This window comes from Pyrus communis, chromosome 17, assembly GCF_041283825.1.
Source record: "Pyrus communis isolate YQ-2024b chromosome 17, ASM4128382v1, whole genome shotgun sequence".
NCBI lineage: Eukaryota > Viridiplantae > Streptophyta > Magnoliopsida > Rosales > Rosaceae > Pyrus > Pyrus communis.
This window is the reverse complement of record NC_142581.1, coordinates 9821287-9831200: the sequence shown is the minus strand read 5'-3', so window position 1 is coordinate 9831200 and position 9914 is coordinate 9821287. Positions and strand designations below refer to the sequence as shown.

Here is a 9914-nt window from a genome sequence, read left to right as displayed (position 1 = left end):
CATATTCAGTGGAGAGCACCTGAATGTCTTTTAGTACCTGAATGTCTTTTAGTCCTATTTGACATATTTGATATCTCCTTCGGAGATAATCTAAGGTATAACTCTCATTTTCACCAACTTGACAAAACAAAAACCGTCAATTTAATAGAGTTTAGACATTCAAAGAAACAAAAAGTGTAAATTGATTAATTTCAAAATCCTAGCCGCAATGTGAGAAAATTGAATTTCGTAACCTATTTTGAAAACCACCTTAAACTTAAAAGGATGTTGTCAACCTAAATAACCCTAATTTTTTTACCAAAAAAAAAAAAAAAAAAAAAACCTAATAATAACAACAACAACAAACAACAATAAATTAGTCATTTAGTACTACAGTCTAGTGGTATTCCTCTTTATTGTAAGTGAGAGGTCTTAGGTTCGATTCTCACCAAATGCGAATTTGAACCACATTATTACTAGCACATTGTGAGGCTAAGCCCACCGCCTCTCTTTTAGTGTATATAATATCGTTTGTTAAAAAAAAAAAAACAACAACAATAAATTAGATGTGTTATAATAACAATAACAAGTGATACGTGGCATATGTTTCATGAATTTTTTTTATAATTTTCATTAACTTAAAAAATAAAAATAAAGAATAGAAAACAAAATTAAAATGGGCCACAAAGTACCTACATGAAAAGAAAAAAAAAATCATATTTTAACGCTATTCACATGTTATTTTTTTCTTTTTCATACTTCTTTTTTTAAATTATATAATTTATTCTTTAAATTCATTCGATCAAACAGTTAAGAATAAAAAATAAATATGTAAAAAATAAAAAGTAATTTGTGAATATCACAAAAAATATTTGAAGGTTGAAGGTCGTACACGGTAAGACCAATCGACGCCAAAACCAACAATACCTCTCACTTTCTTTTTGTTATTACCAGATTACCCCTACTCGGGAAAGGCCCTTTTTGCGCGAAATATGGAATCACAGTCCGGGTAAATTCCAAAATATTGTCTCCACGTGGCAAAATCCTGGAGCGAGTACACATCCAGCTACCCCCGCGGGTACAGGAACCTTTCATCTTCTTCACCTGTTAGCTGGCCTGGCTGTCTATATATACGCAGCAACCAGGACGGTGGGAATCAAATCTCTCTCTCCAGAATTCACCTTTCCATTCCCACCAATTTCTCACCAAAGCCCCCTAAATTTCTGTTTGCACCCAAATCCGTAGCCAAAAATCCCGACTTTCACACCCCAATATCTCCAGAGCCGGCGACTCTGGTGCGCGATTGCGCTCGATCTCTCGCCGGAAATCGGAAGCCGATCTCTGATCGCGGCTGTTTGAGAAATCGTTAGGTAACAAGAAAGTCGCATGAGCTGGTTGGGAAAGCTGGGTTTTACAAAGAGGACATTGAATTCCAATTCCAATCACTTCTTTACGTGTCTTTTGATCTTCATTCTCCATTACTCCCCTCAATTGCCTCTTACCCTTCTTAAATTCGAGAGGAAGGCCCTCGATCCCTTATTATTATTACCCAATTTTAATTTTAATTTTAATTTTAATTTTAATTCCAATACGAATTTGGATTTGAATCACCATGGCGTCTGGAAGCAAGAGTAATCCCCAATTGCGCAGAGGTCCGTTTGCAAATCCCTTTTTAATTTTCTTTTGGGGTTTGAAAGTTCGTTTCTTTTAACGGTTTTACTGCTTTTCGTAATTATGGATTATTTGTAAAATTATGAATGTAAGTATAATTTGTTTGGTAATATTTTGAAAATGCAGCTCTTTGCTCAAATGGTGAGAAGAGACAGCCATCGAGTGCGACGGCGCCGTCCCCATCTGTAATAGTGATAGGTGGCGGTATGGCGGGCATTTCAGCTGCTCGGGCTCTTCATGATGCATCAATTCAGGTACCCAGATGGAAATTCCAGATCAGGATTTTGCACATTGAAATTTGCAGCTATGGGTTTTTTTTTTTTAATTTTGAATTTTGATTCAGGTTGTGCTGTTGGAGTCTCGAGACAGGCTGGGCGGTCGAGTTTGCACCGATTACTCGTTTGGTTTCCCTATTGACTTGGGTGCATCATGGTAATCCAACAATGTGTGATTTGCTTGCTTTGATTTGGAACTCGAATTGCTGGTATTTGGAATTCAGGTTGCTTGTATTTAGAATTAGAAGCCTAAATCTTGTTTTTTTGACGCTTCAGGTTGCATGGAGTATGCAAAGAGAATCCATTGGCACCATTAATTGGGAGGCTGGGGTTACCCTTATACCGTACGAGTGAGGATAACTCTGTCTTATATGACCATGACTTGGAAAGGTACTTAATATCTTCCTTTAACTGAAATGAGTGGTTGTATAGAAATGATTTGAATTTTAAATGTTCAATTTTGGGTTGTCGGTGAGCATTGCTTTAGTTTTACCGTGCTTGGTTCTTTGTTTTTGGATCTGAACAGTTATGTCGATTCATACTCCAAAAAAATGTGTTATTGTCCTACATTTGTATGCCATCGATGATTTAAAGTATTACCAACAGTCAACAATGTAATTTATATGGTTAATACATTCAAGTGTGTTTAAATATTTGTGATGGTAACATGTTGCTTTCGCCTTTATGTGAAGTTGATTTTTTCCTCCCCAGCCTTCATATGTAGGGGGATGTCTGACATTAGGGATATATTCGTGTGTTCTTTGCAGCTATGCACTCTTTGATATGGATGGGAATCAAGTTCCTCAAGATTTGGTCACGAAAGTTGGTGAAGCATTTGAGAAAATTTTGAAAGAGGTAAGTCATCTGATGTATAGTTATTGTTTCTGTAGCTGTTGCATTGTTTATGACTTAGGGTTTTTGAAGTGCTCTTATAGTTGCTTTGCTTTGCTTTTGTCTTGAGCCTTAAATGGTGTCTTGCCATTTTGGCCATTCTTTGATATGCTTTTTTTCCTTGATGCAGACAGACGCGGTAAGACAGGAATTTAGTGAGGACATGTCCATTACCCGTGCTTTCTCAATTGTTTTTGAAAGGAAACCGGAATTAAGGTACCATAATTTAATACCATATTTAATTATTTTGTTTCGGTTGTTTATGTCTTGTTGGTCGAGAAATAGTTTGTGGAAAGTGCTATGTTTTACGTTGGACAGGTTGGAGGGAGTTGCGCATAAGGTACTGCAGTGGTATTTGTGCAGGATGGAAGGATGGTTTGCAGCTGATGCTGATACAATTTCACTTAAATGCTGGGATCAGGCAAGCTTCTCATCCATCAGATTACATTTCTATACTCATTGCCTTTTCGAGTTTTTAATTCGACTATAATTTGTTGTATGTGTACAGTAATCCTGATCCTTGCATTAACAAGTTTATAACCTTGAATGCCGATTTAATTAGAAATTTTGTCTCTCTTCTATAGGAAGAACTGCTCCCTGGTGGCCATGGTCTCATGGTCAGGGGTTACCTCCCTGTTATTAATACCCTAGCCAAAGGTCTTGACATACGCTTGAGCCACAGGTATGCATATATCTTTTTATTCTTGTTTTATTATATGTTTGGCTATCTGCTTGTAGCTAAATTAACAAGCATTGTACGTACATTCCTGTTCTCAGGGTCACAAAAATAACAAGGCGATATAATGGGGTGAAGGTGACAGTAGAGGATGGAAGAACATTTGTTGCGGATGCTGCTGTTGTTGCTGTTCCTCTTGGTGTGCTTAAAGCAAAGAGCATAACGTTTGAGCCGAAGCTACCTGATTGGAAGGAAGCAGCCATTGAAGACCTCGGAGTGGGAATAGAGAATAAAATTGTATTGCACTTCGAAAAGGTGTTTTGGCCAAACGTGGAGTTTTTAGGAGTGGTTGCTGACACATCTTATTGCTGCAGCTACTTTCTAAATCTTCACAAGGCAACTGGTCACTCTGTGCTTGTTTATATGCCTGCAGGGCAGCTGGCTAAAGACATAGAGAAAATGTCTGATGAAGAGGCTGCTAATTTTGCTTTTACGCAACTCAAGAAGATCCTTCCTGATGCTTCTACTCCGGTAATTCTTTTTTTCTTTCAAACTCTGTCAAGACATTTTGAAATGCAATTGAGTCTGTTTCATATTTGAACCCTAACTTAATTGATGCCTTTTCAACTTTGCAGATTCAGTATCTTGTTTCTCATTGGGGCAGTGATGTTAACACACTCGGGTCCTATAGCTACGACATAGTTGGAAAACCACATGATCTGTACGAGAAGCTAAGGGTCCCAGTAGATACCCTATTTTTTGCTGGGGAGGCAACAAGTGTTGACTTCCCAGGCTCAGTGCATGGTGCATTCGCAACTGGAGTAATGGCTGCTGAAGACTGCAGAATGCGCGTTCTTGAGCGTTATGGGGAGTTGGATTTATTCGAGCCAGTCATGGGTGAGGAGGCCATATCCATTCCGCTTCTGATCTCCCGCCTGTAACTTCCCGGCCACCATCCTCCGGAAGTATTTTAGATATGTTCACTTCATATGGGCTCACACACATTTGCCATTTCGATTGGCTGTCCGGGAAAGGTCGTGGAAAATTACCGTTTTCCCTGTGGATCAAGCACTGGTGTTTGTGTTCGTTGCTCTCATCTGAGTGGCATGTCTGTATTTGCAATCATTGGGGATCCCTGAATTATTGTTCAATCTATCCTAAACAAATATAGCTAATGGAATAATAAATAAATTGTGATACAATGTATACCCGAGTGTCTAAAATGCCTCAATTTAGAGTGCGAAACATCTTGAAATGAGCATTTTAAACTTTGTGTTTCGTGTTTTGTATACAAGCGATAATGGAGATGGAGATGGAGATGATGATGGCAAACTTAGGACTAGTGGCGTAGAGGGTATATGATTTCCGGCTGTGGTTGTGGCACCACCGAAATGAGTTATTAATCTGCGTGCTACAATATAGTTAAATGACATAGTTGGTATTTCAATATAGTTAAATGACATAGTTGGTATTTCATAAACTTGGATTAGAATATAGTATTTGACAGTGTGTTTCGTGAAGTGAATTTGTAACGCTACATGGTGGCGTGCAGTTACGTAAAACCATTTCTGAGTAGAAGAGGGTTCAAGTGTTAAGAGTGCTATTTACACTTGAAACAGACTGAGAGAATGAGAAGATAGACCTGATACAAATGAAGGAAACGAATGTGAATTTCGTTTAGATATATGTACTTTCCTCGGTTAAACCACATACATTTACACAGCTGAGCAGAAGTATTGCTAAAAACCTGCCCTCCAAAAAATAAAATTAAACAAAGAATAAAAGAAAATAAATCTCCTATATTTTCACTTCTCTGCAATCCACAAAAATTAAATGAGCTTCTACTTCCCTTGCTTTCGTTTCTTGTGTAATATGCTCAAAAAAATAGTTTCCCTTCAACAGATGAATGAGTTGAAGTCAGCAGATTCCAAGTTCCCCGAGTGGCTCTTTCGGAGGGAGACATCAGAGAACAGAGCTGAAGCCTTCAACTGGATCCGATTCTTCAAGCATGGAAGCTGCCTGGAAGCAGTCTATGGCATCCCCTATTCGTCCATCATCTCTGTGAATCATTCCCAAGTAATACCAAGCCTTTCGATTGCTAGGATCAATCCTTAATGCATCCGAGAGTAAGCTCCTTGCCACAGGCAATGCCGTTGATCCCATCTTTGACAGAAGAGCGGCAATCAAAATCTTGCAAGGAACATAACAGGGTTCCACCAGAAGACCATCGATATAAGTGGCTAGAGCTTCTTGAATTTGCCCCTGTCCTTCAAAGATGACACCTACACATAATGTAACTTAACAGTCAACATAATGCACATCAAATGATCACATTACGTTGCTAATTGCTATAGAGGTATATGGCTTCTATGCCACGTTAGGTCCCCTAGTGTTGGAAGTGTTTGAAAGTTTTGTTACGCTATTTAGTTCCTTCATGATTAAAACTCACCCTTGAAAGACATGTTAGAAATTTTCATGCATATCACTTTCTAAGAAGTAGAATAGAAATGCCTTGGAAATCTCGTTAAATGTAATAGATGAGTTTAGTTCTTGCCTTCTATGTGCAGCGTTTCTGCAGAGTGCTGCTTCAGCTCTCTGGCTTTACTCAAACATATTTCTGCATCCTTCCAATACGAAAGGCTAGAGTACAAGTCTGACAATCCATGCCAAACTTCAAATTCACTGACTTTATCATCCTCAGCCTATCAAAAAAGGCGAACAAAAACATAGAAGGAACTTGTTGAGAATAAAATCTTTAAAATGTAATTTTAGAAAAGACAAAGTATTGCATCAGAAATGAACTATGTGAATCAATCAGATTAAATGTCTGATTTGTAAAAATTAACTACATGAATCAATCAGATCAAATTTCTAAACTTCTCCCCGCAAAATTGCTGAATCATAGTATGATACCACTTCACTTTCCCACCACTACAAATAATAGCTTAGGGAGGACTCCTCTATTTAGTAGCAATCCGATAGACTCTATTTTGAGACAAAGTTAAGAACATAAGCAGAAGTCAGAGGTTTCACCTGAGGACTCATTCTGAGAGGTCCAAAAGATTTCCTTTGGGCTTGAACCAAAGCAAGAAGGTTACGATAAGTTTCAATTGCATCCATGGGTAATGATTGGGAAATTTTTAGCTTTGCTTTAAGCCTGAGAAGTGGCCCTTGTTCCCATTTTGTGGTCTCATCCAAAGCAGCATCAGTGACCACATGAGCTTCTGAAAATCGCTGTTGAGCAGACAAAACAAGAGCAAGCAACCTCCAACCCTTTATCAGGGAGCCCCCTGTTTGATCAATGAACTGTTTTGCATAGCGCAAAGCAGTATTCAGATTCCGGTGCTCTGCGTAGTGAACTCCCAACTCGAAGGCCAAATCTGAATTGTTCGGCTCCAAAGTAATCGCCTCATTTAGTGATTTCAGTGCTTCAGACTGAAGACGAGACCTCTCAAAGTCAGAAGAAGAAACTTTAGCTTGCTTCCCCAAAGAAAGACCCAACAAGCGAAGTCCCACACCCCTTAAATGTTCATCCAATCCCTGAGCATTGCTAATAGCCCTTTGTGCATATCCCACTCCCTCAGCTGCAACATGGGAATCCTCACTGCAGATTTTGGCGGCTAATAACAATGCCATGAGTTCATCTGGCCGTTCATGTTTGTGCAAAGACTTCCTTAATAGGTTCAACGCCTCTTCGTTCTGTCCTGCTCCACTATAACAAAGGGCTAAAGAATTCCAATGATCAACACGGTGATATACTCCAGGCATGATTTCTTCAAGTCGCTTTGCTAAAACAAAAGTTTGGTTGCATAAGGATAAAGCAAATGTTAGATGTTCCATCAATGATGGATCCCATTTGGTTTTATCTAGGGATAATTTTCTCAAAAGGATCATCAAAAGCAGAATAGCCTCCTCCAGGTTATTTTTAGGGACATATGAGCCTTCAACCTGAGCACCTAAACTGGGTGGACCAGCCTCTACTCCACTGTACAGCAAAAACACAGCAAATCCTTTCTGAATTCTTGCACAGCGGTCATTGTCAAGGTTCCATTGACTAAGTAGGGCACGTCTATAAGCAGATATTGCTTCTTGAGGGTGGCCAGATTGCTTCCAAAGCTCAGGAAGAAGCTCCACAGCTTGGCTGACTGTCTCTTGTAATCTACTATCTACTTGTGCATCAGGTATGCCCTGATGGAATATTTTTTCCACAGCATCAAGCACATTGTTGCATTCATTAGCAGCTTCTACAAACACATAAACAAGGAGGTTCCAATTTACTTTAATTCAAACTTAAAATGTAAAAGAGAATGAAAACCGTCGCATAAAGTTACTGGAGCAGTACCAAACCTTTTAATCTCCCAAGCTTTTGTAGAGACTTGGCTTTTAAGTATATGGCATCAAGAATGAGAGTAGCAGCATGCTGTGAGACTGTATGCTGTGAGTCAGAACGAGTTCGGCCCTTCTTAGAAGGTGTTTTCTCAGCAAGATTAGGTTGCAATCGCCCTATGGCATCTTGAAGATCAATGCCATCAAACACACGAAGTGCACCTTCTAGGTTACCTCTTTGATACTCCAGCTTTCCAAGAAGGGCTCTTGCTTCCTGTAGATTATCAGAAATGAGTGTCTTTCCATCTTGGGTAGGTCATAATCAATCATGAAAGCACTACTCTGATTTGTGCTAATAGTTGCACAGAAAGAGGTTAAATTATGGAAAAGATTTTGACACCTATAGATGATGGCATAAACTAACCTCGAAATTGAGTGATAGCCCTTCTCGTAACGAAGATTCTGCCTCCTGAATGTTTCCTTCATCAAGCTTGGCCTGAACCTCTGTTGCTTTCATGGAATTCCCATTTGCAGAGAATTCAACCACCATGCCTTCCTCGTACTCGCCAGACTCCATTGATCGGCTCCTGACTATCTGCTGCCTCACCCTGTTTCACAAATATCACTTTTTTCCGGGTCTCTGATCCATTCAACACTTAGCTGACAAACATATAACGCTGCAGTTCTTACAAGTCAAACGGTTAAGTTAAACTAAGTATAAAACATAACAATTTGTGTAACAAATCCAGCTACCCTGACACATTCGGTGCATGTGCACTACGTACATGTATACATCTACATGGACTTGTATAACAAAAAAAGTCACGAGCTGTAAACTTTCACTTAATTGAAACAAAACCTTACAATGCATAACCTTCACACCATTAGACCATGCTAGCATTCCTTCCCAAAAAACAATAACATGAAAAATAACAGGAAATGTGGGGGAAATTGTTCTAGTTAAACAGAGAATCATAAGAAAACTTTGCGGGGAGGGTATTGGAAGCCAAAAAAAAAAATTTGAGTCTCAGGTTTTCCCTATCTAACCTATAACACATTTCATCTCAGCTAAGCCCAAATGCATATAACTCGAAGCTATTCCATTTCCCAAATTTTCTCAGGAGCCAAACAGATGGTAAGTACTACATTACTGATACCTAGATAAACTAGAGTTTTACGTAAAGAACAATGCCAAGGGACAATTACCAATCTACAGATCCAATGCAATACAATTAAGCTGGAAAAGGAGAATTTTAAGTCAAACTATTATTCGGTTGCTAAGAAACACAATAATTTGAAATGAAAATTTATCAAAAATAAAAATTTACAAGCTTTCATAATCCAGGACCCAAAAAGCAACATTTTCAATCAGTATCCATTGAGTTGAAATTCCAAAAGAACCCCGTTTGCAAAACACGACCTTTCACAATTTCATTACACTGCCATTCCATTTTCTTTCGTTTTCTCTCTCAATTTTCTCACCAACCAAACACCTTTAAAAATCCCCAGTTCGTACTAATTGCTCACCTTGCCTGTCGTACCAGATTCAGATCACGGTTCGCTGAAAAACGACGGAGCTGGATATTGAATTCCCGCGACGGAACGCGACCGGTGAGGGGAGAATCAGCGGAAGCGGGGTGTTTGGTAAGTGAGAAAATTCAGGGCGTTTGTGAGGTTGAGAAAGCGATGTGTGTGCGTGTGTGAGAGAATTTAATGGGGTTATTCGGAGCTGCTGCGAGACATAAAAAAACGTTCTTCTCTACCTTCTTCAGTCCTCATTATTTTATTTCGTTCTTGGGGGTAAATCTTTAATTTAAAATTGGTGTCAAAGGTGAACGGTTCAGTTTCCAAAAAATAAAAAAAAAGGTGAACGGTTCCCTAGATCCCTTTATTTAACTCTTAATTAATATATATATATATATATTGTTTTTTTTTTAAATAATTCAAGTAATATTCTGATCTAAATATAAATTTAAATATTAAGTACTAATAACTTAATTTCATATTAGTCTTAATTTTAAGAAATATTCCAAATACATATCTAATATTTTTAAAATTACACCTACATTAATGTTATGTTGCCAACCTAAAGTGAT

At 38.5% G+C, this 9914-nt stretch overlaps 2 protein-coding genes across 3 annotated transcripts; one reads left to right on the top strand and one right to left on the bottom strand.

The window, feature by feature from the left end:
- Positions 1 to 1105: 1105 nt before the first annotated feature.
- LOC137707708 (polyamine oxidase 2) lies at positions 1106 to 4698 on the top strand. Its single transcript, XM_068446612.2, has 10 exons — positions 1106 to 1631; positions 1777 to 1904; positions 1994 to 2082; positions 2202 to 2315; positions 2693 to 2780; positions 2947 to 3032; positions 3135 to 3237; positions 3401 to 3498; positions 3594 to 4023; positions 4128 to 4698. The coding sequence occupies exons 1-10, from the start codon at positions 1592 to 1594 to the stop codon at positions 4431 to 4433; spliced, it is 1482 nt and encodes a 493-aa protein (XP_068302713.1). The 5' UTR covers positions 1106 to 1591; the 3' UTR covers positions 4434 to 4698.
- Positions 4699 to 5144: 446 nt separating this feature from the next.
- Positions 5145 to 9700, bottom strand: LOC137707707 (protein NPG1). Of its 2 annotated transcripts, none has more exons than XM_068446611.2 (6): positions 9346 to 9700; positions 8243 to 8495; positions 7840 to 8092; positions 6526 to 7736; positions 6047 to 6194; positions 5145 to 5774 (listed from the first exon to the last, which is right to left on the bottom strand). In XM_068446611.2, the coding sequence occupies exons 2-6, from the start codon at positions 8393 to 8395 to the stop codon at positions 5455 to 5457; spliced, it is 2085 nt and encodes a 694-aa protein (XP_068302712.1). In that variant the 5' UTR covers positions 8396 to 8495; positions 9346 to 9700; the 3' UTR covers positions 5145 to 5454. The 2 variants fall into 2 exon arrangements, with proteins under 2 accessions (XP_068302712.1, XP_088545303.1); XM_088689177.1 differs by having other exon boundaries at positions 8243 to 8503; positions 9346 to 9593.
- Positions 9701 to 9914: the final 214 nt, after the last annotated feature.